This window comes from Balearica regulorum, chromosome 16 (genome assembly GCF_011004875.1).
Source record: "Balearica regulorum gibbericeps isolate bBalReg1 chromosome 16, bBalReg1.pri, whole genome shotgun sequence".
Taxonomy (NCBI): Eukaryota; Metazoa; Chordata; class Aves; order Gruiformes; family Gruidae; genus Balearica; species Balearica regulorum.
In genome coordinates, this window is record NC_046199.1 from 10,187,002 (window position 1) to 10,212,736 (window position 25,735).

The 25,735-nt window shown below is 42.0% G+C and overlaps 2 protein-coding genes across 4 annotated transcripts in view; both read left to right on the forward strand.

Moving 5' to 3' along the window:
• Window positions 1–2,519: 2,519 nt before the first annotated feature.
• PCMTD2 (protein-L-isoaspartate (D-aspartate) O-methyltransferase domain containing 2) lies at window positions 2,520–14,882 on the forward strand. 2 transcript variants are annotated; one of them, XM_075768985.1, is made up of 6 exons: window positions 2,520–2,654; window positions 3,457–5,485; window positions 6,817–6,919; window positions 8,678–8,849; window positions 9,810–9,933; window positions 11,466–14,882. In XM_075768985.1, the coding sequence occupies exons 2-6, from the start codon at window positions 5,179–5,181 to the stop codon at window positions 11,846–11,848; spliced, it is 1,089 nt and encodes a 362-aa protein (XP_075625100.1). In that variant the 5' UTR covers window positions 2,520–2,654; window positions 3,457–5,178; the 3' UTR covers window positions 11,849–14,882. The 2 variants fall into 2 exon arrangements, with proteins under 2 accessions (XP_075625100.1, XP_010306112.1); XM_010307810.2 differs by having other exon boundaries at window positions 2,521–5,485.
• A 581-nt stretch (window positions 14,883–15,463) lies between these two features.
• The window catches only part of LOC104639675 (peroxidasin), a 49,162-nt gene continuing 38,890 nt past the window's right edge, over window positions 15,464–25,735 (forward strand). The window contains exons 1-2 of one of the 2 annotated variants that reach the window (XM_075768984.1): window positions 15,464–16,102; window positions 18,435–18,542. In XM_075768984.1, the coding sequence (XP_075625099.1) occupies window positions 18,490–18,542 (53 nt within the window). In that variant the 5' untranslated portion in view covers window positions 15,464–16,102; window positions 18,435–18,489. Of the gene's footprint in view, window positions 16,103–17,887; window positions 18,543–25,735 lie in introns of those variants that run through there. The other variant, XM_075768983.1, reaches the window with a different exon arrangement.

Genomic DNA, 25,735 nt, shown 5'->3' on the forward strand with positions numbered 1-25,735 from the left:
GGGCTTCTCCGGGCTAATTCCTCTAACTCTGTCTGGAAACGGAGGGGCTGCAAGTCTCACGGATCCTGGCAGTGAAAGGCTGGATGGAATCATGAATACAACTGGGAGGGCTCAGGGTACTTGGGAATCCCTAAAACACTCCTCAAGCTCTTTCTGGTCTTCTTGGGGAGTCGCTGCGAGAGCAGCTGCTGCGGCTGAATCTTCCTCTCCGCCTTAGTAACAGTTTGCAGGGAGGCACAGCGGTGCTCCCCTCTGTCCCTGCTGCTGCGAGCTCTCTGCTACAGCACAGCTGCTCTACCAATAATGGGAATTTTTTTTTTTTACCCAGCTTTTAACAATTTTTGTGCAAAAAATAAACCAACTGCTAATTTCCAAGCGGCAAGGGGAGCAGATGCTGAATGGAAGCCCTGAAATCACATGTGTGAGGAGTTTGTCTGTTCTGCGTTTGCAGATTTCAACTGCGTTGCCATTATGCTTGGGTGTCTTCTGTATTAAACAAGACGAGGCGAGCGCAGTCACCACGTCCTGTTTTGGTTGAATCAGCAAGGAGGAGTTTCAGCGCTCACTCTCCACGAGTAATCCCATTCTCCCAGGCAGCTGTCTTCTGCGAAATGAAAGTGCAGACATCTACAGTATTACCCCGTGCCTGTTTGCAGAGTCTGCGGCTATCATGTTAATGAAGGGAGCTGAGATAATCACCTTAAAGCATAAATACATCTTGGATGCTGATTCACTTTCTCCTATTTGAGACTCATTTACCAGGGCAATTCTTATTTTTTTTCACTGTGGGCTTGTTGTGTCTGGAAGCATAGCTATTTCTTTTTTCACAATTCACCTCCAAACAACTTAAATCAAGAAGCCTCTTGTCTAGATGTGGTTATTCCTTCTCATTTTGTAGCCATACGTAGTATCGAGTCTTAGATCTAAGGCCAGTCCAATTTTGTCTGATCTGCAGCGTCAGCAGTCACACAGATCGCATAGCCTCAGCCAGCGCTGTGTGGGTCACTTACAGATGAAGACAGACATGTGCTTTTAGAGGACAATTTTGCTCAGTCTGAGATGGGTGACAGGAGCAACCGTTTCCCCATGTCTTGTTGAGCCCCGCCATGTTGGTTACACCCACTGAAGGAGCCTGTGTGGATGGGTAAAATCTAAATCTGGTGCCTAACGCTCAACCAGACCACATCAGGAGACAGGGATCCCTCCACTGTATGCATAGCAGGTCAGATATTCTGGCAGTCTTGTGATACTGAATGTTTTCTTCAAGTCCCAGCCCCTGGAGTCAGGTGAATATGCATCTCATTTTCTTCTCAGTGAATTTCTTTCTGGCATCATGGTTGCAGAAAAAAAAAAAAAAATCCAAGCATGTGACTCAAGTTGAGTGTTCATAGGCTCAAAATGCAGAATAACAATTAGCTCCCAGAGTAATGTTTTTTCCCAAGTTCCCATGATTTTTTCCCAAGCCTGACTAACGATTTCAGAACATCTGGTGTTGGCTATGCTTCATGGGGGAGGTTTAGCTACAGCGCAAAGGGCGTGTGCCAGCCGGAGACTGGCATCTCCCCAGCTCCTCGCTGGCTCCCAACGCCGGGCTGCTCCATGCATCCACTCCTGCACCCCGGGAAGCCCCGATCCCGCCCAGAGCCGGGGCAATGTGCTGTCACAGTGGGGTGTGCTGCGGAGGTGTCCTGCAGGGGGATGAGGACTGGGAGAACTGGGTGCTGAGCTGAAGGAGCAGGTGTGGAAATACAGCCCTGTGCTGGGAGCCAGGGATGAGGCAGGGTAGGGGGTACGGGGCTGGGGGAAGGCAGCCGCTCTGGGGTGGGAGATGTTCCCAGGGGCTGTGCAGTGGGACAGATGCTGAAAGAAGAGTCCTAGTCCGTATTTAGTCCTGGTCCGTATTTAGGCTGGATCTGTGGGTGGAAGCTGTTGGCCCAGCCTGTATTTAGACCTGGTCTGCATTTAGGCCCGGCCAATATCCCCAGGCTGCTGGCCCAGGCCATATTTAAGCATGGTCTATCAGCCCCATCTGCATTTAGCTCTAGTCCATATTTAGGCCCTGCATATAGGCCCAGTCTATTGACCTAGGCTGTATTTAGACCCAGTTCATACTCAGGGCCGGTCTGCAGCTCTCACCCGTAGGCCGAATGTGTTGTGTGGTTTGTATTAAGGCCTGGTCTGTAGCACTGTATGTAGGCCCCATATGAAGGCCCCATAGATTGGGGCACAGGCCCATAAATCCGGTGCACAGGCCCAGTCTGTACCCAGGTCGCCGTGCCACCAGGGGAGGCCGAGCTCACACAGCGACGGGGACCGCAGCCGCCGACCGCCCCCACCCTCGGCCGGGCCCGGCCCTGCCGGACCTCAGGGAACCTGCGCTGCCCCCCGCCCCGCAGTGGTACAGTCTCCCCCTCCACCCCCCCGCGCCGGTCTGTATGGTACAGCCCAGACTGCGCCCCCCGCCGAACCGCAGTGGTCTGCTCCCCGCCCCCCCCCCCTCCACGGCGGTGGTGCGCGCCGCGCTTGCGCAGTGTCGCGGCCGGCGCTCAGCTGGGCAGTGTTTACCGCTCCGGAGCGCACCGGGACGGTCGCGCCGCCGGGCCCGGGAGGGGAGCGGGCCGCACCGGGCTGGGCCGCGCCGACCTGCCGCTCAGGTACGGCCGGGGAGCGAGGAGACCCCGTCTGCTGAGGTGCGGCTGGTCCCGGCTCGACTCGACCATCACCGGGCCGCTGTAGCCCCCCCCCGACCTCCCTACTCCCCTTCACCTCACAGCCCCGGCCGGAGCCGCGCCGCCTCCTCAGGCCGCTGCCCCCTTCAGCCCTGCGGCCTTCCTCCGGCACTGGGGCTCCTGCTGGGGATGCCCCGCGGTGGGGACGCGGCCCTTGTCGTGGCCTCTCCGACACCACCACCACCTCCCCGTCAGGGCGGCCTGGGCTCCTACACGGCCGCGCTGGGGCTCTGGGCACGGCTGGAGGCACCTGGGTGTAGTTAAACCGGAGGGAGGGGGGTGGTGGGTCAACATTAGGCTTTCCTAGACCTCCCTCCCACTGTCTCCGTCACTTTCCTCGGCAGCAGCCTGATAGCGCAGGTAGTGATTGAGGTGTATGGCGTGGGGCTAAAAATTTGTAATTTGAGAGGGTTAGAGAGGATCGGATTGAAAGCTGTGCCAATTGTAACTTTTTTTTTTTTTAATCTGTAAACATCGTTACCTTTGTTATTTCTTCTGGAGCGTATTATGTCACAGCAGGGATTACCCTGGAAATGTGTTGGGGTGAAGAATTGCATTTTTGTGCCTTGTGTATTGTTTTGAGTCTTCTGTGCATCTGCTGGTGTTTGCCTCGGAAGAAATTGCTTTAATTTCAGTGTTTTGTTTCAGGCATCTGAATGCAGCTTCTCATGTCAGACTTGGTTTTTTGTTTTTGTTTGTTAGTTTTTCTGTTTTGTCTTTCTTAAAGGGAAAGATGGCAACATGCAATTGGAGGGATGTTTCAACACTAAAAGGCTGGTTTGATATCCACGTTGTGATCTGCTAATGATTGTAATTTTTGCGTGTGAATTTCATGATATAAAGCGTACTGACCAAAGATGTAAACAGCCCTATATGTGCAGATGAAATGAGTTGTTGTGTATGGAAGAGGAGGAAAAAAAAATTGTCTGAAGAATCCAACCAAGCCTTCAACTTGATGCATTTCCACTGTGAAGTAATAAAACACAATCTTTTTTTTTTTTAGAGAAAATGGAGTAACTGTAGAAAGGAGAAAGATGGCAATTTTTTAGGTTTTATTAATGGTCTGAAACTGGATTGATGTGTTTGAGACATGAATGTATTAAAAACTGGCTCGAGTTCCCTGCCTAAGTATATCCTATTTTGTGTGTCTCTACAAGTAATCAGGATGGTGTGTTATTTGAATAACTGTGAAATTTCCTTAGACTCCTGTAGCTTTTCTTTGTTTCCTCTGAAACGGAAAGTGTATAATTTGCTCTTGCTGAATGTAACAAATAGACCCCATCAATTTAGCTGTAGGCAGATCTTCTGATCCTAGGAATGAACTCTAAAGCTGCTGCTTCTTCTGTGGTTATTATTGTGAGCAGAGAAAGGCATTGTAAATAAATGCATTTTTTAAAAAATCGTTGTGTTTTCTGGAAAGGATTTTTTTTTCTAAAGATATGGATAGGTAAGAAAAGCTAGGTTAATTTTGAGTGATAAGTTCTTCTATGTTCTTCTCCCCCTATAGCTTTTTCTTTAAAACCTATAGATGTTCTACTACATGAAGCATATAGCCATGCTTAGTGTCATGCACGGTCAAGGAAGCTGCTTGCTTTTCTTTCCCCTGCGCCAACAAGCCTGAATAGGTTGCTGGAGATGATTGTGTGGGTGAAGTCAGAAGTGTTTATAATTCATAAATCTGTGTCACTGAAGAGTTTCCAAATTGGAGGTTAGCTCTTCTAGGACTTAAAAGGACCTAAGAAATTCCACAGGCTTCAGTGAAAATTCTGCTGTTGCTGTCTGTATCATTAAGTGTTTTACTGATGATGGTGGCTCAAGCTCTAAAGATGAGCTGTGTGAAAGTGTATTTGCTAAAGTAATTAAGCTTATACTCTAGGTTAGAGGTTTTTATAACTTCTGTGAACTCAGCATCCTGATACATTTTCTTTGAATGTTCAGCTTCAGATTTTTCTGGTTCTTACTGCCTCTGTCTTGGTCTCTTAATTTCCCCTTGATGCTATTAGAGATAGGAAGTCTGAGCGGCAAGAATTCTGACAGGCAAGCCAGACTTGCGCTGTTGGTTGGATTTGTAATGAAAAATGACCTATAAGCACAGGAGCTAGAATAATCCTTTATATAAAAGGGTTCAGTGGAAAAGCTGACATGCTAGTAAAACTGTTGGTAGTGTTTGAGGACAGCCATTCCACATATAAATTGTCTATTGTGATTTTCCCTGCCACTGTCAGGTACTAGAAGCCAGATCTGCTGCCCTTTGTTTTTCATTGTTTGAATGGGGGATGGTGGTGCTGGTAGTAATGTTTTTCTGGTGCTTATGGTCCTTAGAGTACCTAAAGGTCTCTCTCAAAGTACTTCATATACAGCAGCATAATTTAGTGTTGAAGTGCATGTTCAATACCTCACCTTCCTTTATTATTCTTTTCGTTCTAGTGCTTATAGAAAACTGTTGAAGATGGGAGGTGCAGTGAGTGCAGGAGAAGATAATGATGAATTAATTGATAACCTGAAGGAGGCACAATATATCCGGACAGAACTGGTAGAACAGGCATTCCGAGCCATTGATCGAGCAGATTACTACCTGGAAGAGTTCAAAGACAATGCCTACAAGGACTTGGCATGGAAGCATGGAAATATTCATCTCTCAGCACCGTGCATTTATTCTGAGGTGATGGAAGCTTTGGATCTGCAACCAGGGTTGTCATTTTTGAATCTTGGCAGTGGCACTGGTTATCTGAGTTCTATGGTTGGACTCATCTTGGGTAAATACCTTTTCATCATGTTAACTATTTATGTTAGTTTTTTTTTTTTAAAAAAATGTTTTGAAATTGGGTATGAAACATTCCTCAAGTAATGAAACTAAAAGGTAGCTAGGAAAGTAAAGAATGTATTAATCCAACTGGCCAATTTATGAGGATTCTTCATTTATCAGACCTCCTCTCTGGAACTGGATGGGATCCAGATTTGTGTGGCAGTTCAGAACAGGCAATGATGTAATTGCCCAGGTGAGTGTAGTGGATTACTGTAGGACTGGACACAAACTTGGGTTTGTTGCTCCTTAAGCAAGAACCCAGCTCAGGAACAGGAGTGCCGTGTTTAAGCTAGGATTGAGCATGTCTGCAGAAACCTGTGACCATAGCTGCTCTGTGCGTTGTTTGTTTTTACACTGTCCTGTCTAGACCAAAACATGTTTGAGATCAAATTTTGACTCGTACCAACGTATAGGTGGGAATAGTCTCTGGAAAGCAAGGTGCTACATCAGAACTGACTTCGTCACCACAGTAGGCACAAATCAAGGTGCCACAGTGCAATTATACAGTTGCAATTTGCCCTAAAGTATTTCAGTCAACAATTGTACTTCTTTCAGCTGCCAGCACAGTTAGCAAATGACTATGGGGTGCGTAGGTTCCTTTTGTGAAGGTGTCAAAAATTTTAACTGCTGAAATGTTTGTTGTCAGGAGCCTCACTCCTATCTCCCATTGCTTTTTGTGTAATCACATTTGTGGTTTTCTGCTAGATTTGTTGAGATTACCTAGGATGCCAATATGTAACTCCAGCGCTTTTGAATTCTTTTGAATTTTTGGAAAAGTTACCATGTCAGTTCTAAATAAAAAGCGTGAATGCTGAACAAGTTCTGTATTTTCCGATTGATTTTTGCTGTTGAGGTACAATGTGTGATGACTGTTCCTGATTGTTTTGAGGAGATTTTTAGTATATCAGCAAGCAGGTATGAAAATAACAGATTTTTTTCAGGGAATTATTAAAACATGCAGGCTATTGTTCTGCATTGGATTTTTTTTCCAGGTGGTCAGTTTTACAGCAACAGTATCAGTGTTTCCATCCTACAAAGGAATTTCCTGCATAGTTAAGAGCAAATAATTAAAAATCAATTGTGCAAAATAGCCTCATTTGCTGCCAGAAATTTCAGGTATAGGGTTGCAGTTCCCACTGTAGTACTAAGATAGCTGACCCTACACAAGTGCTGTTTGACGCTGAAGGATCAATCTGTTGTAGGAAGTAACCGAAACTATTCCATCCTGCTGGATTTTGTGTTGTTGCCTGTTACCGTTATCCTAGTGTTCTAAATTTGCAGGTCCTTTTGGTGTTAACCACGGTGTGGAGCTTCATTCTGATGTGATTGAATATGCGAAGCAGAAATTGGACTTCTTCATTAAAACAAGTGACAGCTTTGACAAGTAAGAATGCAGAATGCCCATTTGGATTCATTTTGTGCATCTGGCCTTAGTCATGGCAGTTCTTGCTCCCATGTGGCAGCTCTGGATTCAGGGTAATCTGAGGTTTCTGGCTCCTTAGGTTTGCTGAGCTGCGGTATGTGACCTTTGAAGCTGATGTGTATTGTGGGGGAGTTTAGAAATTTTTGCAGTGTTTTAATAGCAGTGCTGCTGCTGCAGAGCTTAGAGGAAGCTGAAGGAGGTTACGTATTTTAAAATGCACTTGCAAATAACAATAATAGTTATGTTTATGATCTGAGATCTGGTTATCAGAAGAATATGAACTGATTTCTGTGGTGGCCTAATATATTTTCTCTGAGAAGAAGAAAAATGGTGGTTTAAATATGAAAGTAGTTTTATAATGATTAAGTTGGTACTAAAACTGCTTGGGATTTGATTTATGTTCTTCCTTAGAACCTCCATTTTGCTGCTGTCACGAGTAATAACTTTCTAGCAAGATAACTATTGCCAATAGTAACCTCAGCAATAAAAGTTGTAGCTGTCATATTTTTGGATCCGTCTCAGTGTTTTCAAGCAGGGAAGTAAAGCATCTCTGGATACCTGATAGTCCTCCTCTTGCAGGAGGAAGAAAATTAAAGTCATTACATGCTGGAATTTAAACTACTCAGCCTTGTGCCGTTACTGCTGTACTGGAATGCTGCTGATGAGAAGGCTGTATTTTCTTGATGTTGGCAGCAGACCGAAAGTTTTCGGCATGGAAGGTGCTTGCACATAGATGACTGGGTGTTTTTCAGTCACATTGCTATTGTTCAAATAGGTGTTTGAAGGAAGACTTTTTTTTTTCTGTCTCCAGACAAATATAGCTATGGAGCAAAAGTGAGCTGAATTCAATTCAAAGAAATCAACATGACTGGAAAATTGGCATTGCTGAGAGAAATGGCTGCTGGGTTGTGCTGTTAGAACACCGTGTGCAGGAACTGCTAGCTGGCTGCTCTGAATGTCTAGCACGCTTTGCAAAAGCAGAAAGCTGGAAGTGTTTAGGAATAAATAGGTGCTATATTGAGCTACCTCTTAAGATACTGGTAGAAGAGTGGATATGTTGTACAATTTCTATCAAAATCAGCCCTTAAATGTGGGGCTTAAAGCTTATGTAGAGTAGATCTGGAGCATGTAAGAAAACCAGAAGCATTATAGAATCATTATTTTTTTCTTCTAAACTGAATAAAAAAATGCTATAGGCAAAAGCTCTTTTTATGAAGGATTGAAATCACAGTTCTTTTGAAGCTAATGGCAAAACTTCCATTGGCTTCAGCAAAGCATATTTCCGAAGCATCAGGTGATAGTTCCCTACAACATCTGAAAACCATTTAAAAGCTTTTGAAAATGCCAAAAAATCCCTGGTGCAGTTCTTAAGACTTTTAACATTTGGAATTGCGGGTCTAATATTTATATTTGTGTATTACACCTGAGTCAGCATCAGGTTACTAAAAATAGCTTGTTCTGAAGAGTTATATGCAACTCAAGTATGAAATTATGCATCCTTATCCTTTGGAGATTTTAATCTATGAATTCTCACCTAATTGTTCTGAGACTTGTAGCTGTGGTCTGTTCTAATAATGTCTAGAATATATGGGCTTTGGAGGAGAAATCCCATGAAACTTTTTTAAAAGTATTTTTCATTGTCTCATTTTTTTCAGAATCATGAAAATAATTTGATAAATTGTAATATTCTTGTATTATACACATCTTCTTCATTTTCAGATTTGAATTTTGTGAGCCATCTTTTGTTACTGGCAATTGTTTAGAGATTTCTCCAGACTGTACTCAGTATGACCGTGTTTACTGTGGTGCTGGAGTACAGAAGGAACACGAAGACTACATGAAGAACCTGTTGAAAGTCGGGGGAATTCTTGTCATGCCACTAGAAGAGAAGGTTGAGTGCCTTTCTACTCATGTTTCTCTTTCAGCTTTTTCTTAATTCTGATCTCATTTAGTCAATAGCTCTTAGATTAGTTTGCCCTTCTTGCAGCAGATTGGAGAAAGCATTAAGCACACCATTTTTCACTATGAGTGGAAACTGAACTCTGCACTCTTCGTAATATGTAAAAAATTCATAGTTCTGCCAGTCTTTCACATATTCCAGTCTGTTGTTGTTAATTGCAAATTTACTTTCATGCTTCAGAAAAATGTCAGCAAAGCTTTGTTCAAGTTATATAATCTGTGTTGTACTTAATGGCAAAATAGAAAATTTTGCACCCTAACTGGCTTATGAAAGAGGGTGCAAATTGTCCCTATTTACAAGTGTTAGTGGATTCTTTTGTAGTAAAAAGTGGCTAACTGCCCTGTGTGCAAGCTCAAGATTGTAATTCAGATTATCTTTTTGGCGTGAAGGTGTGTTGTTTTAATGGATTTGAATGGCTGAGGTGGAGGCGTCTGACGTTTTACCTCTGTCATGGTACTTGAGATGAGCAGAGTGCAGAGTTTCTTCCCAGTAAGATGCTGTGCAGTGAGTTAGTGTAAGGGATTTGAGCTGGAGAGGAAATAGTGATCTACAGACTTGCTTCAAGAGCGTATGTTCATCAGTGACTGATGTGTTTTCTCAGTGGTCAGACATAGCTGTTCTGGTTCAGAATTGAGGAAGATCTGGGGAAGCAGGGTCACCCAAACTGCCAGTGCCCATACTTTGTTGCTGTAGATGAAGTTACTTGGGCCTGATCCTGGAAGGAGTACTCGGTTGTCTGAGAACACCAGTGTTTCTCCTTACTACCTAACTTCTGTTGTAGCTTCTAGTACTTTAACCACATGTCCAGGCAGAAAAGTCATTTTCATTTTTTTGTTCAAAAATCTTACTGTAGTTCACACAATGGACAATAATCTCCTTGTTTTGGTTTAGTTGACTAAGATAACTCGTATTGGTCCTTCTGCCTGGGAGACCAAGAAGATTCTTGCTGTTTCTTTTGCTCCTTTGATTCAGCCTAACCACGCAGATTCAGGAAAATCAAGGCTTGTTCATTTGCGTGAGTACAGACGTTCCTGAGTATGGGGGAGGTTTCTTCTGCTATTTGGCTATAAGCTGTACCTTGCTTCCTTAGATGTAACATCCCTATGAATCCTTTCAAGGAAATTTACTCCAACTGCTTGCTAAGTCTTGTGTCGGATCCCAGTCTCATTTTGAGAATATCTGCAGAGGCTTGGTGCAAGAATCAGAAGTGCATAAAATAGATTCAAAATACAGATGATTTCTTGTGAAATTGTACCTAAACTTTGTGAGATGTTTGGTCGTTGTTTTTGCACATGCAGGCGTGTTTCAATCCTGAATTACGTACTGTCATGGTTCTCAGGCACTGTGCCATGGTGATGGAAAATACACAAGCAGTACCTGTGAACGAACATTTTATCTACTCAAAAGGCTCTCACCACCCAGCAATTCAGAATTATCCTGAACCTGGAACGCTTGAGGGATAGAAGTTGTGCAATTTTTGGTTAGCTGTTTGAAATGCCGGTTGTACACAGTGGCCTCAATCTTTAGATTAAGACTTCAGTGTAGAGAGGCTTCCTAAGAACACATGAAGACAGACATACTTCCATAAAGAGATTAGTCAGGCTTTGTTCTTATTCTGGAAAGGTGTCTTTGCATGACAAAAAGCAGCTCAGTAAGCAGTGCATACAGTGCTATAAACTCCACTAAGTGCATATTTCAGCATACTTTGTATGATGGCTTTGTAGTGAGACCTGCATACATATTACATGTAACTTTTTTTTTCTGGTTCCTTCATTAAGGTCACAGGAATGCTTACTTGTCAATAGAAGACAGGTTTTTGTGTTTCAGTTTTAACTCATTTTAGTACATGGATTTGTGTGCAACAATACTTTTTTTTTCCCTTTATGCTGCATGAGTTATGTTGTGCATTTATGGGCTGACAGCAAATAAGTGCAGAAGACAGAACAGTCTTCCAAACCATTAATGTGGGAGGTATTTTAATACAATAAAGTATTGTATGCTTCTATAATTACTTTTACCAAATGGTTTCCAGCCTGTCTTCACCCACTAAGTCTGAAGCAGTTTTTGAAGAGCATAAATAGTACTCATGTTTTATAAGTGAGGAACTTGGCAAAGCTGAAGTAACTTCACAGTAGAAAAATCACTTCATAGAAGAGTTAAATAGACTTCAGGTCTAGTTATCTACAGTAGGAAAATATCTTTTTCTAAGTTATTAAACAGTCACAGTTTCAGTCACTAAGTCTGCATTCTTATAACCTTTAAGACATGTATGTCTTAAAATAATTGTGAGGACTTGACAACAAAATATGAAACTCATCTTTCATCCCATTCTTTTTCTTCAGTTAATGAGAGCAATGCATAATTAAATTTTGTTTGGAAAGTTACAATACAGTTTATCCGAGTTGACAGGAGTTGAATAGAGCTGTTTTTATAATCGCAGCAGGGAATTCAAGTGGCCTGATTTAATTTGAGCAAATACAACTTTTCCTGTGAGTACTCTTGAGGGGAGTTTCTCCATATCTGTTCATGGTTTTCATTTTATTTTAGCCCCAGTGGCTGTTCGCAGCCTCCAGGATCTGGCTCGCATAGCCATCCGAGGAACCATTAAAAAAATTATACATCAAGAAACAATGAGCAAAACTGGAAATGGGCTGAAGAACCCACCAAGATTTAAACGAAGACGTGTGCGTCGCCGTCGCATGGAAACTATTGTTTTCTTGGACAAAGAGGTCTTCGCTAGTCGTATCTCCAACCCATCGGATGATAACAACAACAGTGAGGATATCGAGGATGAGAGACGAGAAGAGGAAGAAACTAAACCCTCTGAACTAAAGCCAGATCCCCCTGTAAACTTTTTGAGAGAAAAGGTCTTGAGTCTGCCTTTGCCCGATCCCTTGAAATATTACCTGCTTTATTACAGGGAGAAGTAATTTCCTTCTTCTAGAAAAGTGGGAAGTAGGCAGAAAATAAAGTACTACTTAGGGCTTGACAAATGTATACCACTTGCTTGCCTGCTAATATGAGCCACCCAAGGCAGTAGGCTAGCTGGGGAATGTGGCTGCTGTATACTTAAACATTATAGCTTTTTTGAGTTTCTTCTTTCTTCTCAGTTGCGTGCTATAGTTTTATCCTACAGCAGGGATTCCTTAGGAAGCAAGTTGGTGAAATGCTCAGCTGCTTATGGAAAGGAGGATTTAATTCCCTGAAACTAACTGCGCAGAGATACTCTAAAAATCTCGTGGCTGCTCTACCGAATTGCAGTTTTAAAATGTTCTTAAGTACTTCCCCAAAGACCTTTGGTGTCTGTTCTCTCTCCCGCTAAACCTGCCATGTGTTTACTGTGGGGTGTGTTTAACGGAGGATGAAGATTATTAGTAAAAACTGACCTGGCAAATCTTGTTTCTTTCAGTAATCTGAAAAAGCACAACTTTTACAGCAAGTTTTGGCATTACCCTTGTGGCATCCAGGTTTTGAATGAGAAGGAAAGCATCAGCTCCCCTTTGGTTGGTCTCCGTTTTATTTATAAACTACATATAATTTTTCAGAAAAAGGCAAAAATGTTTTACAGAATATTGGTTTTCTTAATGGGAAACACCTGTTCTAGTGAATTAGTCTAATAGAGATGCAAAGTTATTGTTTTTTTGTTTTTTATTGAAGTGATGGAGGCAAATGAAGAGTTGCAAAGCTGATTAGCTTTGACAGGATGCTAGGGTGGTCAGGATTGTGACTTGTCTCTGGAAATGATTACTGAATAACTCTGGGGGAGAGGGTAGAGAGGAGATGCGTAGCAGTGAGTTTGTGAAAACTGACTGAAAGCAGAATCTGTGGATTTTGCTGTTGTGTGAGATAACTTAGTCTGCTGGGCTGAACGGTGAAGTGCAGAGCATGAGCCTGAGCAGAGTGGCTTGTGTCGCGTTATTTCAGCCAAACGTAGTTTTGTGGAGGGTGTGTAGAACCTGAAAACAGTCTAGAAAGCCAAATTGGTGCAGTTCTTAGGTGTTCCTGGGTGTGTGCCCCTGCTGTAGCAAGGTGGCTAGAATAAAACTTCTGTGCACATAGTCCATGTACAGTAGGTGGAATGAAGTTGATTGACTTGGTAGGTTATTTTATTCCTGCAACAATTAAGTAGGTGTTTTAACAGGCTTGTATAGAAAGACTTTACACTCTGCAGTTTTGTGGATATGAACTCTACTTTTTATTCCCAAGTCTTCCTGTAATGGTGATGGAAGGAGATACCATGTTTAGAAGGGGAAGTTTACTTTGTTCAGCCTGTTTGAAAAATCTGCCTAAACTGGTGAAGGCTGGAAAGAAACCTTTGAGCTTGTATTGATGTGAAATACTTCTAAAGCTGGGGGGGGTGAAAAACCTCCTCTCACTAGGTAATGAAGCTATGTTAATGCATTGCCCCATCAGAAGCACTTAAGTTGCTATCACTTTGATATCTTTTTTTTTTTTACACTGTCCTCTTATTTTCTGAGGAGGAATGAATGAATGAAGACTGTCTTGCCAAAAATACGCTGGGTTTTCAGTTAATGGTACTGAGTTGCACAACTTGCTAAATGATAAATAGTATTTTAAAGTTCTGTGCAGCTTTGAAAATAAATGGATAACTTGTACGTCTAAGCCTGAGGTGGAGAGCTCTTCCTTGCTTAATAAGCTTTTTTTATATCTTTGAGAATATTATTTGATAATACGGTGTAACGTCGCTGCTGGCACATAACGCAGTCGTAGGCTGTGCTTTGCCTCTGGTTTCTGAAGTCTCCACTTCTGGTCTAAATGGGCACCCCAAGCTATCTTGCTCCCTCAAATTTTTATTTTTTATTTTAAGTGAGGAAGTTTGGTGACCCTGAGCTGATGGTTTCCTGTAAACATATGAGTACCCATCTTGTAATTCTGGCCAACTACAATGAATTTCTTTCTACAAATGAAAATCTTGAATACGGTGGTAAATAGAGGCTTAATAGAATCTAAGTGTAATATTTCTCTGTGCTTCCCCAAAGGCTGTCACCTCTGTGTGTGTTAGGCATTTGTGCTTAACAGCTGTCATACAGGTATGTGCCTTTCTATATTGTGGCACAATTTCCATACCCCTACATGGTATATAGGGTGCCTCCTGCTTTTGGCTACCAGGTCATCCTCAGTTCCATAATTACAAAACTTCTTTAAATAAGTTGCTTTAAAAATTACATTAAACTTCAGGTCCGTAATAGTAAACTTTACTGAAATTCTGTTAAAGCTGACCAGTTGAGGGAGGATTATCTTTCATTTATCCCTGTTTGATTTTTACTCCCATCCCACCCCCAGTTGTAAGAGATACTTTGTCAGATTTTTCACCAGATTTGCCTTTTTTATTACATTTGTTAGATTTTTGTAGCTTTCTATAAGATGCATAAAATACTGCTATTTTTCCTGGATAAGGTTGAATAAATAAATGTATATACAGGAAATTTATGTTCTAGGTTGTCAGATTGTCCCCTTGTCAAAACAACCCACAAATCCAAACAAACCCACAGTGGAAATTTTATGTGTAATATAATTGTGAAATAGTATTGCTTATAGCCTGTAAATGAAGGGGAACTGTAAATACATTTTCCCTGTGCACAAGCACTTGCACTGTAGTTTTGTATGCATTTCTAAGAGAGTAATTGTAGCATAACTGTTTTTGTATAGTCTGTAAGGTGTCCAGGAGTTTTACCTGCTTTGACTGTTTCCTGTTGTGTTTTTCCTTTTTCCTAAGTAGTCCTCAATTGTATGTGACTCGTTTTGGGTTTCAATACTCCAGTAAATTTGCAAAAAGAAATGAACTTCAAGCTGCTTTAATCATTAGTGTATAAGTTGAAAAATCTCTGTGTAGAAACTAGAGTTAAATTGGCCTGAGGCATGCAAAAGTGTTATGCAATTTAAACTTTATTAATAAGTGTTTCTGTATCAATAAATTCAGTAAAGACTTTTTAGCCTTCTTAACATGGCTTTGCATCGTGTTGTGATTAGAATACTTTGTAGATAAGTACTTATTTCCATAATTGAAGGTTAAGATTCTAGAACACTAGAAAAAGCACTTAATAATACAGTGCAGGTGCATAGTTCTAGAGGAACTCAGAATATAATCTCTCAAAAGAAACCTGCCTGGCTCATGATTTTTAAACCTTTATGTAATGGAGTTGTGCAAGCTGTATTTTGAAATTAGTGCACACAGCACTGATCTAGATTTAATGTATCAGTACAGTTAAAGAGTGAATTCACTTACCTGGCTGTTAGACCTGTAACCAACAGATCTCAGGTTATTTAGTCCATTTCTGTACTTCTTGCCTAAACCAAACATGTCAGGAGCTTGTTTAATGCATTCTGATCTGCAACTCCCCTCTTGTCTCCTGTGCTCTGTATCACTGCTTAATTAATGCAGATTTTTAAGAGCTGGTGTTCAAGGCTTCCATTTCACTAGTATTGAGAATAATATTTTGGCTTCAGCTGTAATAGGAAACTGATTGTAATTGCAAATACAGCTGTTGCTAATTAAATGTATCTGTTAACCTTTATTCCACAGGATAATTACCTGTAGTCTGTGTTTCTTCCCATCATCTGTGTGTATGATAGATGTCCTTTTACCAACTATAACATGAGACTGGTTCAGTGTTAATGTTTTCCTTCACGTGATGCTTGCTGAAAAAAAAAATCCTTTTCTGCTTTGGAAAGCTATGGATGTGTCATACAAATGGTATCAAGTAAATTAAACTTGTGAGATTTTTTTTTTATGTTCACTTCATAGTTAAATGTACATCACCACAGTTCCCTGGGAAGTAGTGATGAGCTCTTCAGGAGACCAACTCCAATGAAATCTCTCTCCTGGGGCAGAAGTGATAGTTAAAAAAGGGTGGTGATGGGGGAAACCCCACACTTGAAAAACAAAACCAAACTTCTTTGCATTCTACCGGTGTGAAAAAGTCTGTCTAGCAGAGGCTGGAAATGCTTAAGCATGGGACACAAGCGTTAACTTTCGTTCCTGTTGCTTAGGAGTTAACTTTTGGTTCTTGTTCCGAGGTGCACACTCCTTTTTAAACAATTTGTCATGTTGATGGAAATAAGATAAATTAATGCAAGAGTAAGGGATCTGTGATTGCTAGTGTCTCATAACATCTCACAAACATCCCATTTGTCATGAAGGAGAGATAAGCGAGGTAGAAGAGGTATGTTTCAAGTTCAAGCAAAGATCTACTTCTAAGTAAACATATAGGTTGCAGAAGTTGCGTTTTGTACTCAAATTATTCCCTGTGGTACGGCCACTGTTAAATCTGCTGACTTGGCTGAAGATCCTGTTCCTACAACGTAGTAGGCAAATACCCATCAATCCTTCCAGAAGCTGCCACCCACTGCACAGCCAGGCGCTGAAATAAGATTCCAAAGGCAGTGCATATAGAAACATGACTGATGCCTAGCCTGGCTCTCCTGTTAGCAATGTAAATAAATCTGGAAGGGATTTTTTTTTTTTTTTTTTTTTTGCTGATGGTTGGCTTAAAGCTGAGAGTTTATGCACCAAGATGTAATTGGAGGCTGAAGGCAAAAGCCTTGTTTTTGTTAAGTGGCCAGATGTGCTAGGGAAGATGTTGACTTTCCTAAATACTGAAGCATAGTTTGAACACAGCATTTTTATTTATTTTCCTAGAAATATTCTTTATAGAGCAGCTCTTAATCAGCTGTGTTACCCTGTCCTAACAGAGTTCAGTGTCTTTTGGAAAGAGAGATGGGGAGTGATCAGGCTGGAAGAATGTGCGACTTACGTCTTGAAAACTGATGACATAACCTGTGTTGTCTCTTTTGATGCACCTGAGGGATGCACTTAACTTCTCAAATTGGAATTAAAAGCTGTCATTCACCTCGAGCAACCTGCTGTCAGTTGTTATATAAAGGACAAAGCAGATAAATTACCTTTTTATAACCTGTTTTCGTAAGAAAGGGCTGGGTGGCCACTAGAGGACACTCTGCTCAAAACCATGAGGTGGGTCCATAGGGGAGCAGGGAGGAGTTAGCCAACTTGCTTAGGTTTAAAGTGATGTCAGGGCAAACAAACAACAGATTGCCTGGGGACTAGATGCAGAAAACCTGCACTATAATGCCCCTTTATAGCTGGAAAAAAAATAATAAAGCTTTTACCATCTATGACATGAAATTTGTAAGTGAATCCCCAAAACCCAACACTCTCTCCCCAAAGACTGAAGTGATAAAGAATGTGAAGGGAGAAGAGAACCTGGGAGGTTTAAGCTTGTTAAGTCACTCTTGTTAAGTAGTGTTTTGTCAGGTTAATTACATTGTAGTTTACAGTATAAAGCAGATGTGCAGGTCGATGGGAAACTTTTTTTGTTTGATCTTCCAGGTAATGTGGATTGGTGCCATGTTTGGAATTCCTCAGGTACCTTTAGATCCTAATGAGCGTTAATGCCTCACACATGCTAAACCCACACTTTTAGGATCTTGTCTAGTAATAACTTAAAACCTAAAGACAAGCTGTTTGCACTCTAAGCTGCTTTATAACGGTAAAAGGTGATTAATTCAGCTGGAAACAAGTCCTCCCTTTTGCATCTCAATGTTACCATTCAATGGGAGAAACAAACTGAGGTCTGCATTTCCTACAGTTCGAATTCAGTTGATGTCATCATTTGTTTCCCTCTTCGCCCCTCGATTGCCTTTAATTTCTCCAAAATCCTGACATTTTTCCAAATGACATCCTTGTAGAAAGAAATTATACTAGTTAAAAGGTATTTGAAATGAATTAGCTTTTACTCTGCATAAGAAACTTCACAGAATGCATGCAATCAGGGTTTTTTTGGTCTTTATTTGCAGGTTATTTATCTCTGTTAGTGATCTCCCTTTTAAAATCACTTATCTGTAGCATTCCATGCTCTCGTCAATGGTTGGAAACTTATTTTTGCTGGATGTTGTAACTACAAGTAATAAAAGACAGCCTCTATCCTGAAAGTCTTAATGCCTGATACATTTGACAGGCTGTTAGATAAGATGCTATCCTTACTTTGCAGAGAGTGTGCTAAGGCAAAAATTTTGACATAAAAAACTTGACCCTGGGCCATTTGCATCCCAGCTCAGCTCTGGAAGCACAGGGTCATTTTTTGGTCATTGGCCACAAAGGCGCATTCTGCATGCCTTCGAGAAGTGCCTGAGGAGAAGGTGAGGAGTTAACTTGCTGCTCAAAATAAGAAACAAAGCAAAAAATAAATCAAAATTAAAGTTTGTATTTCAGCACCACAATTAAAGAGGGGTGGGGACAGTCTGATCTTCAATGATGTACATAATGGCAGAGAGGGTGGGCGGTTGGACTGTCAAACTGCCTTAATTTAATTGCAAACACATGCTGATGAGTCCCCTCCTCCTGGACCTCAGGGCTGGGAAACTTTTTTTTTGTCAGCTCCCTGCAGTTCAGAATTGAGGCAAATACAATCCAGCAAACACCATGCTGATCAAATCTTCAGCTCTTCGAGGCTTTTTGTGTTTTCTCCTCTTGCCTAGTTTCTCCTGCTCCTGTCCTAGTCGCTGCCTGTGCTTCAGGACTACAGTAAGATGCATGCATCTGATGTTGGAAACCATCCCTGATATCCCACCCCAGACAAACATACTGTGAGTAACCATTTAATTTTATTGCCTTTCTTACCTGCTTGGTCTTTAGAAAGAAGAAAGAAAAAAGCCAAGGCCAAAGGCATGCTTTTTATCCTCCTTTTTTTTCTGCAGAGCTGTCTGCATCACAAACTGTTTCATGCTTTTAAAGCATAAACCAGAAACTGCTTCTTTTGGCATCAGTTAATTGTTAACAGGACAATCAAAGGAATTGAAAAATTTAATTAGAATAATGCCAGGGTGATCACTGGAAGGCAGTTTTGGAGAATCAAAGGTCACAAATGTTAAACTGAGCTTATAGAAAGGTACACAGTTTACATTTGAGAAGGCTTTGTGTATGGGTGTAGGGGAGAGAGGAAATACAGCAGTTCAGGCTTTTGTCTCTACTAAAACACTTTTCTAATACATACAACCCTATTTCTTTCCTAAACTTTAAGTACTGGTTTTCTAGTTTCTATCTGAACTATACAAACCAAACTTAAGGCTTATTTGGAAAGCAACAATTGTGGTAACTCACAGATTCCTTGAGAAATAAAGTACCTGTTGGCAAGGGAGCTGCTGGCTGAGTCCATTCCAACAGAAAAGGTGGAGGAAAAGGGCATGTAACGCCTAGAGACTCCTAAAAAGCTCTTACTGATGGATCCAGAAGAGCACTTCCCTGTGTCTAAACTAATCCTAAGCTTAAAGGTGGCTTTAAGATGCAGTGGCATGTGATAAAGTACTTCTGTTTGTGCTACTCTTAGCCGATCCCTTGGTTTGGAAGACCTTTTTTGTAAATAGTAGGAAAGACTTGTCAAAAATTTATGTTTATACTCATCCTCTGTAAACTGCTGCCAATTGTAAAACTTTTTCAACACTGATTTGAGAAGCTTTTTCCCTGTGCCTGTAACAAACCAAGTTTGGTCTCAGCCAGAACATCTATATCAGCATTTCTCCTGTAAACATCTCACTATATTGTTAATGCATTTTCTCTGCTGGCAGCCTAAGGAACATGATGTGGGCAGGATGCTGGCATTTTAATTGCTGCTATCCAGATCTGCTTTGGTGGATGGAAACCACAGAAACTAGCATTAGTGGCACACAGGGGAATGTCTACACTTGCTAGAGCTGCCAAAGCTGCGCTGTTGGGGAAACATTGCAGCTGGGCTACTTCGGAGTCACCCTGACATGGGGCAGACAAGAATGTCTCCCCAGGCGAGGGATGGTGAGGTTATTCTACAGCGTGGAGCAGATCAGTACTGTATGGTTTGTTGAAAACTGTCTGGGTAATGGTTACAGCAGCTTGCAGAGTCTGACTCTCCACATTGTCACCAATTTTTTTTCCCCCTTATTCCTCTGCATCTTGAAATATTAAAATATTTAAATACACTTAAACTGTTTAATTTTAGCAAAATAACTTGTTTCTCCTTGTTTAAACGTAGATTTTATTGGGGGAAAAGTTTGTTTCGTTGGCTGAACTGAGGTATTTCTGAGCTTAGTAATGCTTAATTTCTCTTCTCTGTTTGAACTGAGACAACGTTCCTGTCACACCGAATAGCGTGGGTGTGTTTCTGGTAGAGAACCTTGGAGTGCAGACGGAGGGAAATTCACTGTAGTCACCAACTTTTTTTCAGTACTGGAATGGTGTATTTCTAAATGTATTTCTGGCAACAGCACGCTTCATTCTTTCTGTGCTGCTGGGGGCAAAACCTAACTTTGGCCCATGGCTTGTCCTTGCAGCTTTAGGAAAATTCCAGGTAGTATCTTGCTCTAATGTAGGTGGCATTGAGTTGTCTGTAAAACTCAGTCTAGAAAGGTGACCACATTTTCCAGTGCAGTGTATGCGGTCACCCTAATTCCATCTCCCCTGCTCTAACTGGTTTGCATGTACACTGCTTGTAAATGGTCCATGTTTTTCCTGCTTAACTATTTGAAAGGTGGTTTATTTAGTTTAACATGGTAGCCACAGCCTCGAATGGGAAACTGGGGGTTTAAACATTAACTAAATGGTATAGCTGTGAGATATAAAAGTAGTAATATTCCAAAGTATTGGAGATTACTGCTTTATAGACTAGTATTTTTGAGGGAGGTTTATCTGGTTTGTTCTCTTCTCGTATTATCTGCATAATTATAAGCAAAACCCATACTGATGAGCAGAGATCCCTATAGATACAAAGATATACGAGCCTGCTGAGCGTTCTCTGTTGGCGGATCATGTGCCTTTGTATGATGTGTGGCAAGTAAAAATCCTGGTTTTCTGGCTATCTGGAAGATCTAATGTATGTAAATGCATTTGCCAGCCAGCATCCCATTGTATCTGTTATAAATAGCATTTGAATAATTAAACTTTTTTTAATTGTGAAAGATCAAAGAATACTTTTTAACCATGCCCTTGTCTACTCCAGCTTTTTGGTATGTTAATCTTTCTCCTGGGAGGACTGTTGTGTCAAAGTGAACATTCAGAATTACAGCAAGAATAGTCTTGATCATGGAGTTATTCTGAGTAGAAAATGTGGGATTGTGATACTTTCCACATTTGCCCTTTGGTATGAGTAGGACTGAGTCTGTGACTGCAGATACAAACACCGATCCCAGGCTCCAGCTCGGTTCCCTCGCAGAACAGCTGCAGTTTCCAGATGGAGTTTGCTTTGAAGCTGGGAGTTTGGGACTTTCTGACCTCCGTGACTCCATGCCACCCTCTCTCTAACAATCCTTGAAGAGTGGGGAAGTCTTCTAGCCGGCACATGCTGTGCTTCAACAAGCCCCGTTGGCAGATGGCCCCCTTGGGGCTGTGGCCAGCTGGCGTAACTTAGAGCAGCCCATAGCCTTCTCCAAGCAATGCTGGGATTGGCATGGAACCAGTTCCAGGATTGATGAGCTGTTCCTGGCTCCTCTTTGGTCGCCATTTCCCTCCTCCCTTCCCAATCCCAGCTGGGTGCAGCTGAGGATCTGGCCCAATGTCTGGTTTTAGCAATAGACTATTTATCTTTGGTAATGAAGTCTGTTCATTTTATCCTGAGCAGAGAATAGGATGGCAGGAATGGCTACACATGTACAGATAAATAAGCTATAAAAATTCATGGTGTATAACTGCAAACGTATTTTGGCTGCTGTCTGTTCAACTGGAACATGATTATCCAGATGTGATCTGCTGGTTACTGCAGGGATTCTAGCAGTTCTTTTAGCCAGCAGCCCAAAGAAGGGAACAGCTGTGAAACATACACTCAGAAAATTTCAATAGGTCTTTAACCTTCTAAGTCATTTGTTCTACAGTGTGACATTTAAAACAATAAACTTTGAAACGTGTGGGCATGAGTAGAAGAAGGAAAGAAGTTCCCCTCTGGCTGGCAGCTAATGGATAGCAATCCAATTATCCATGGGTTATTCTCCTTTCTGCATTATGCATAGCACATAATGAATAAGTACTTCTAGAGAAACATAGCTGAGGGCACAAGCAAAGACAGAGCAGTATCTGGGATCTGAACGCATCGCTGGCATGAACTGAAGGTGACCCAGTTGTTCACAGACCTGGTTGCTAATTGGGCAGTGTAAGCACGGCCAGCTTGACAAGTTTTGTTTCCCTTTGTCGTTGTGCTGCTTGTTGGGTGGCCACTCAGTTCCTTTCTTCCTCCTGCAGGTCGTTGCAAGGCTGTATTAGGACAGGGTGCAGCTCTCTTAGCCTATCTTAAGGAGTGCAGTTTTGAGAAGGAACTTCATACATTTGTTGGGGAAAGGTTTACTGAGCAAACGAGTTCTTGGAAATGCTGCTCCCTTTGTGGTCTCTGTCGTGTGCTTTGAGTTGAAGAATGGATTACTCATTTCCTCTGCGTGTGATAGTCTTATATGCAGCCATTAAACGCACACCCACGCATTCTGGATGTGCCAGGTGTGATCTCCTTCTGACTTCTTTTGCTGAAGTATTTAATCCTCATTAAATCTTCTAGAGGTGACCAAAGTCTTCTGTATGTTCTGTTTATAGAAGTCCCTTCATTGGAAGTAAAATGGGGAGGGAAGGTATTTAGAACATATTTTCCTTCCAGAAACATTCCAGCATCTTTTGATGAAAGCATTCTAACTCTTGCAGTTGTAGCTACCTCAGGTGTTTAGAAATCCTGCCTTCACTGAACCTCACAGTGCTTCATGGTCTGGTTCCCACTTGAGTATTTGCATTTTCATTGACCTCACCACATCCTTCTCCCCATAGGTATACCAGGATTTTTTCCTGGGCTCTTTAAGAAGTCAGTGTGGTGACTTTTGTCATTCTTTTTTGGTTGAAGAATGTGTGTGTATTCTGGGTAATAACTTAAATGGTCATGCTCATAAAAAACAACAAAGCTAGCTGACCCCTGTGCTACCCAAGACTTGGTATTAAAGAATGCCCCAGCAGTTCATTTAAACTGGCATGGTGGTGCTGCTTCTTGGACTCTGTGAAAAAGGTAAATGTATCTTTACGCTTGGCAATTTTCTTTTACTCCCTCCAGATCAGGGTCAGAACACACTTCAAGAGGAGGGGAAGTTGTCTTCGTTTGATGTGGGCAATATCTTGAATAGATGGTGCCAAGGAAATATGCATTAGGTTAAGAGAGTCCTGCTCCTTGCTGATATGAATGCCCAAGGATAGACTTAGCTGGTTTGATGAGGATCAAACCCTAATCTCCATACCCATTGCTAATACATAATAGCTCAAATTATTTAAGATTGATGAGGTCAACAGTTTGCTGTGTAATCTCCCTACTTAAATATGTGTCCAGGGCCCAAATTATGTTTTGAAGGTTTTCCTTGCTCCTACCTTTACTGGCAAGAGCTAAAGGGATGGTCTGTGGCAGCCGAAGAAATGATTCCACCAGGGATGAAGCACCGGCAGATCCCTCCTGCCCTGGCACTGCCTTCAGGGCCAGGCTGTGAAGTGCAACATTGACGCCAGTTTACGTGCACGGAAAAGGTGGGAGCAAAACAGCTTGGTATGTTGACTGCTGAATTACTGTCCTGCCCTAGTTGATGCAGAGGTATCCATTTTGAAAATCTGACCCCTGTTTGTAGCAGCTGAAATCTTAAAAAGCTGGTTTCAGGAATGCCTGTGGTAATTTCTTAATTAAAATCTAGTGTGCTCATCCCTAAAACTTTAAAATGTAAGCAGCGAGGCAGTGCAGCAGAGAACAACAGCCTGTTCTGCAGCATGAGGCTCTCTGCATCTGCTTGCTCTTCAGTGTTTCCTCCGTGATCGTATAATCTGGTTAACTAGTGTTTCCATGCTGAACATATTTTCCTTCCTCTTCACTCCTTGAACAGTCAAATCTTGATGTCTTAAGTTGGTACGCCCCAAAATAGCCAGGACTTGGAAAAAACCCCAGCCCTGAGCCTCCCTGCGGTTGTCTCATCTGTCTAGCAGAGATGGCAATGCTCAGTTGTCCATGTAGGGATTCTGAGATGAAGGCTGTCATTTATTAAAGCCGTTTGGGGACTCGTGTGTGAGGGGGACATTCCTGAGTTGGGGAGCTGATGACAGTGAGTCTGGAAGACTTCATTTCCATCTCAGCAAGGCTGTTTTCCCTTCCTGCCAGGTCTGTAGCTGTTTGGCAGGACAGGGGAACCTGCAGAGCTGACTCTGACCTTCTGCGGATAAGAGAAATGATCATCTTTCTGAGAAATGTTCTGGCTCTTCTGATATATGGGAAACTTGACGTAAAAATTGTGGTTAGGATGTCTTTCACACCCTCCCTTCCCCAGGAGACACTGGAAGGAACCTCAATGTCTTATCTCTGTTTGTAAAACAGAGACCTGTACTCTCTGTGTCTTTGTTGATAATGATTGGGTGGCTGCCACTTACTTAACCAGTTCTGAGTGAAATGGTCCAGAACTGCCAGCATCATTGCTGTGCACAGGGTTCTGAACATAAAAAGTGCTTTGATGAAACAAACCCAGTAATTTCCATGGAACTGCAGTAAAATACCTCTTGTAGCTAATTATCTGCTTAGTTAACAGTAATACATGATTCTGTAAAAGCCTAAATAGATTAAACAGAAGTGGAAGTTTCCTGTAAAAGCCATTGAATGCTTTATATGCTAATCACTGTTAATTATTTAACGCAATGCTTTCAGGAATGATTGTTCTGATAACAGCTGAGAGGATCAGAAAGATTCAATTGTCATTCTGTAAAGACCTGTTTCTCCATCCATTTGCAAATTCTGGCATTCTTGCTAAGCCTCTGCAATGGGGTTAAGGGTTCCCCCAGAGTCAGAAAAGGTGAGTTATTTCAATAGCAGTTCCTAGATTATCCATGTAGTCCAGCCCGGTTCCCTGTCCGAGCAATTGTGCTTTGGCACTAGGATTTGGTAAGATTTTCTGCTGAGCCAGTCAAGCTGGTATTGTCCAGAGGGATCAGTACTGCATGAAGCAGGACAGCTGCTGTCCCAGGTCTCTGGACACTGCGTACGTTAAGGTAGAAAAGGATCCGAGATCCTTTAGCAGCAGCTATCCCCTTTGTTCCTTGTGGAAAGGTATCTTTTAATCCCAGACTATTGGCCTGGAAAATGTGTGGGAGAGTTAAATCACAAGGGATCCCCCCTACCACCACCCCCTGCCCATTTTCCAAATTCCAAGGTGGAAGGAAGCAGGCGGGAGTGAGGGAGCCGAGCTGCTGGTGCACACAGCAGCTGGAACAGGCTGGCACGGGAGAAGCTGCGTGGTGGGTCCCTGTAAAAAGCATGCTTGTTTGTGAAAAGAAACGTAAATTTTCCAGAGTGAATGTCCTGGGAATAGAGAGAAACAAGCATTTCTGTGTAAGAGAAGACAAACTCAGTAGGGAATGTTCTCTAATACACGCAATCCAGCGCAGCCCTACATGGTATTTGTTACCAGCTAAGCTTCAGGCTAAGGCAAGGTTTGCAGGAAAGCACTATGGATGAAGCCAATTTTTTTCAATGCATTGGTAAGGAGGAAGATGTGGGTTCCTCTGTATCTCCACGGGTTTGCTTTGCTGTGCACATCAGCACTCGCTACCTTTTACTGCTGTCTCGGGTACAGGGAGCAGAATAGTCTAGTCCATCCTTCTGCCTCCAGGGCAGGATCCACACTACCTAAACCATGTGTGGCTAATGTCTGTCTCACCTGCAGTTTACCTCATTGTTTTATTAGCCTTGCTGTTTAAGATTTTATTTTTTTTAAAAAATGGAATCTGCAGGTTTAGTCCGTGACTATTTGCGCTTTTCTATTTGTAG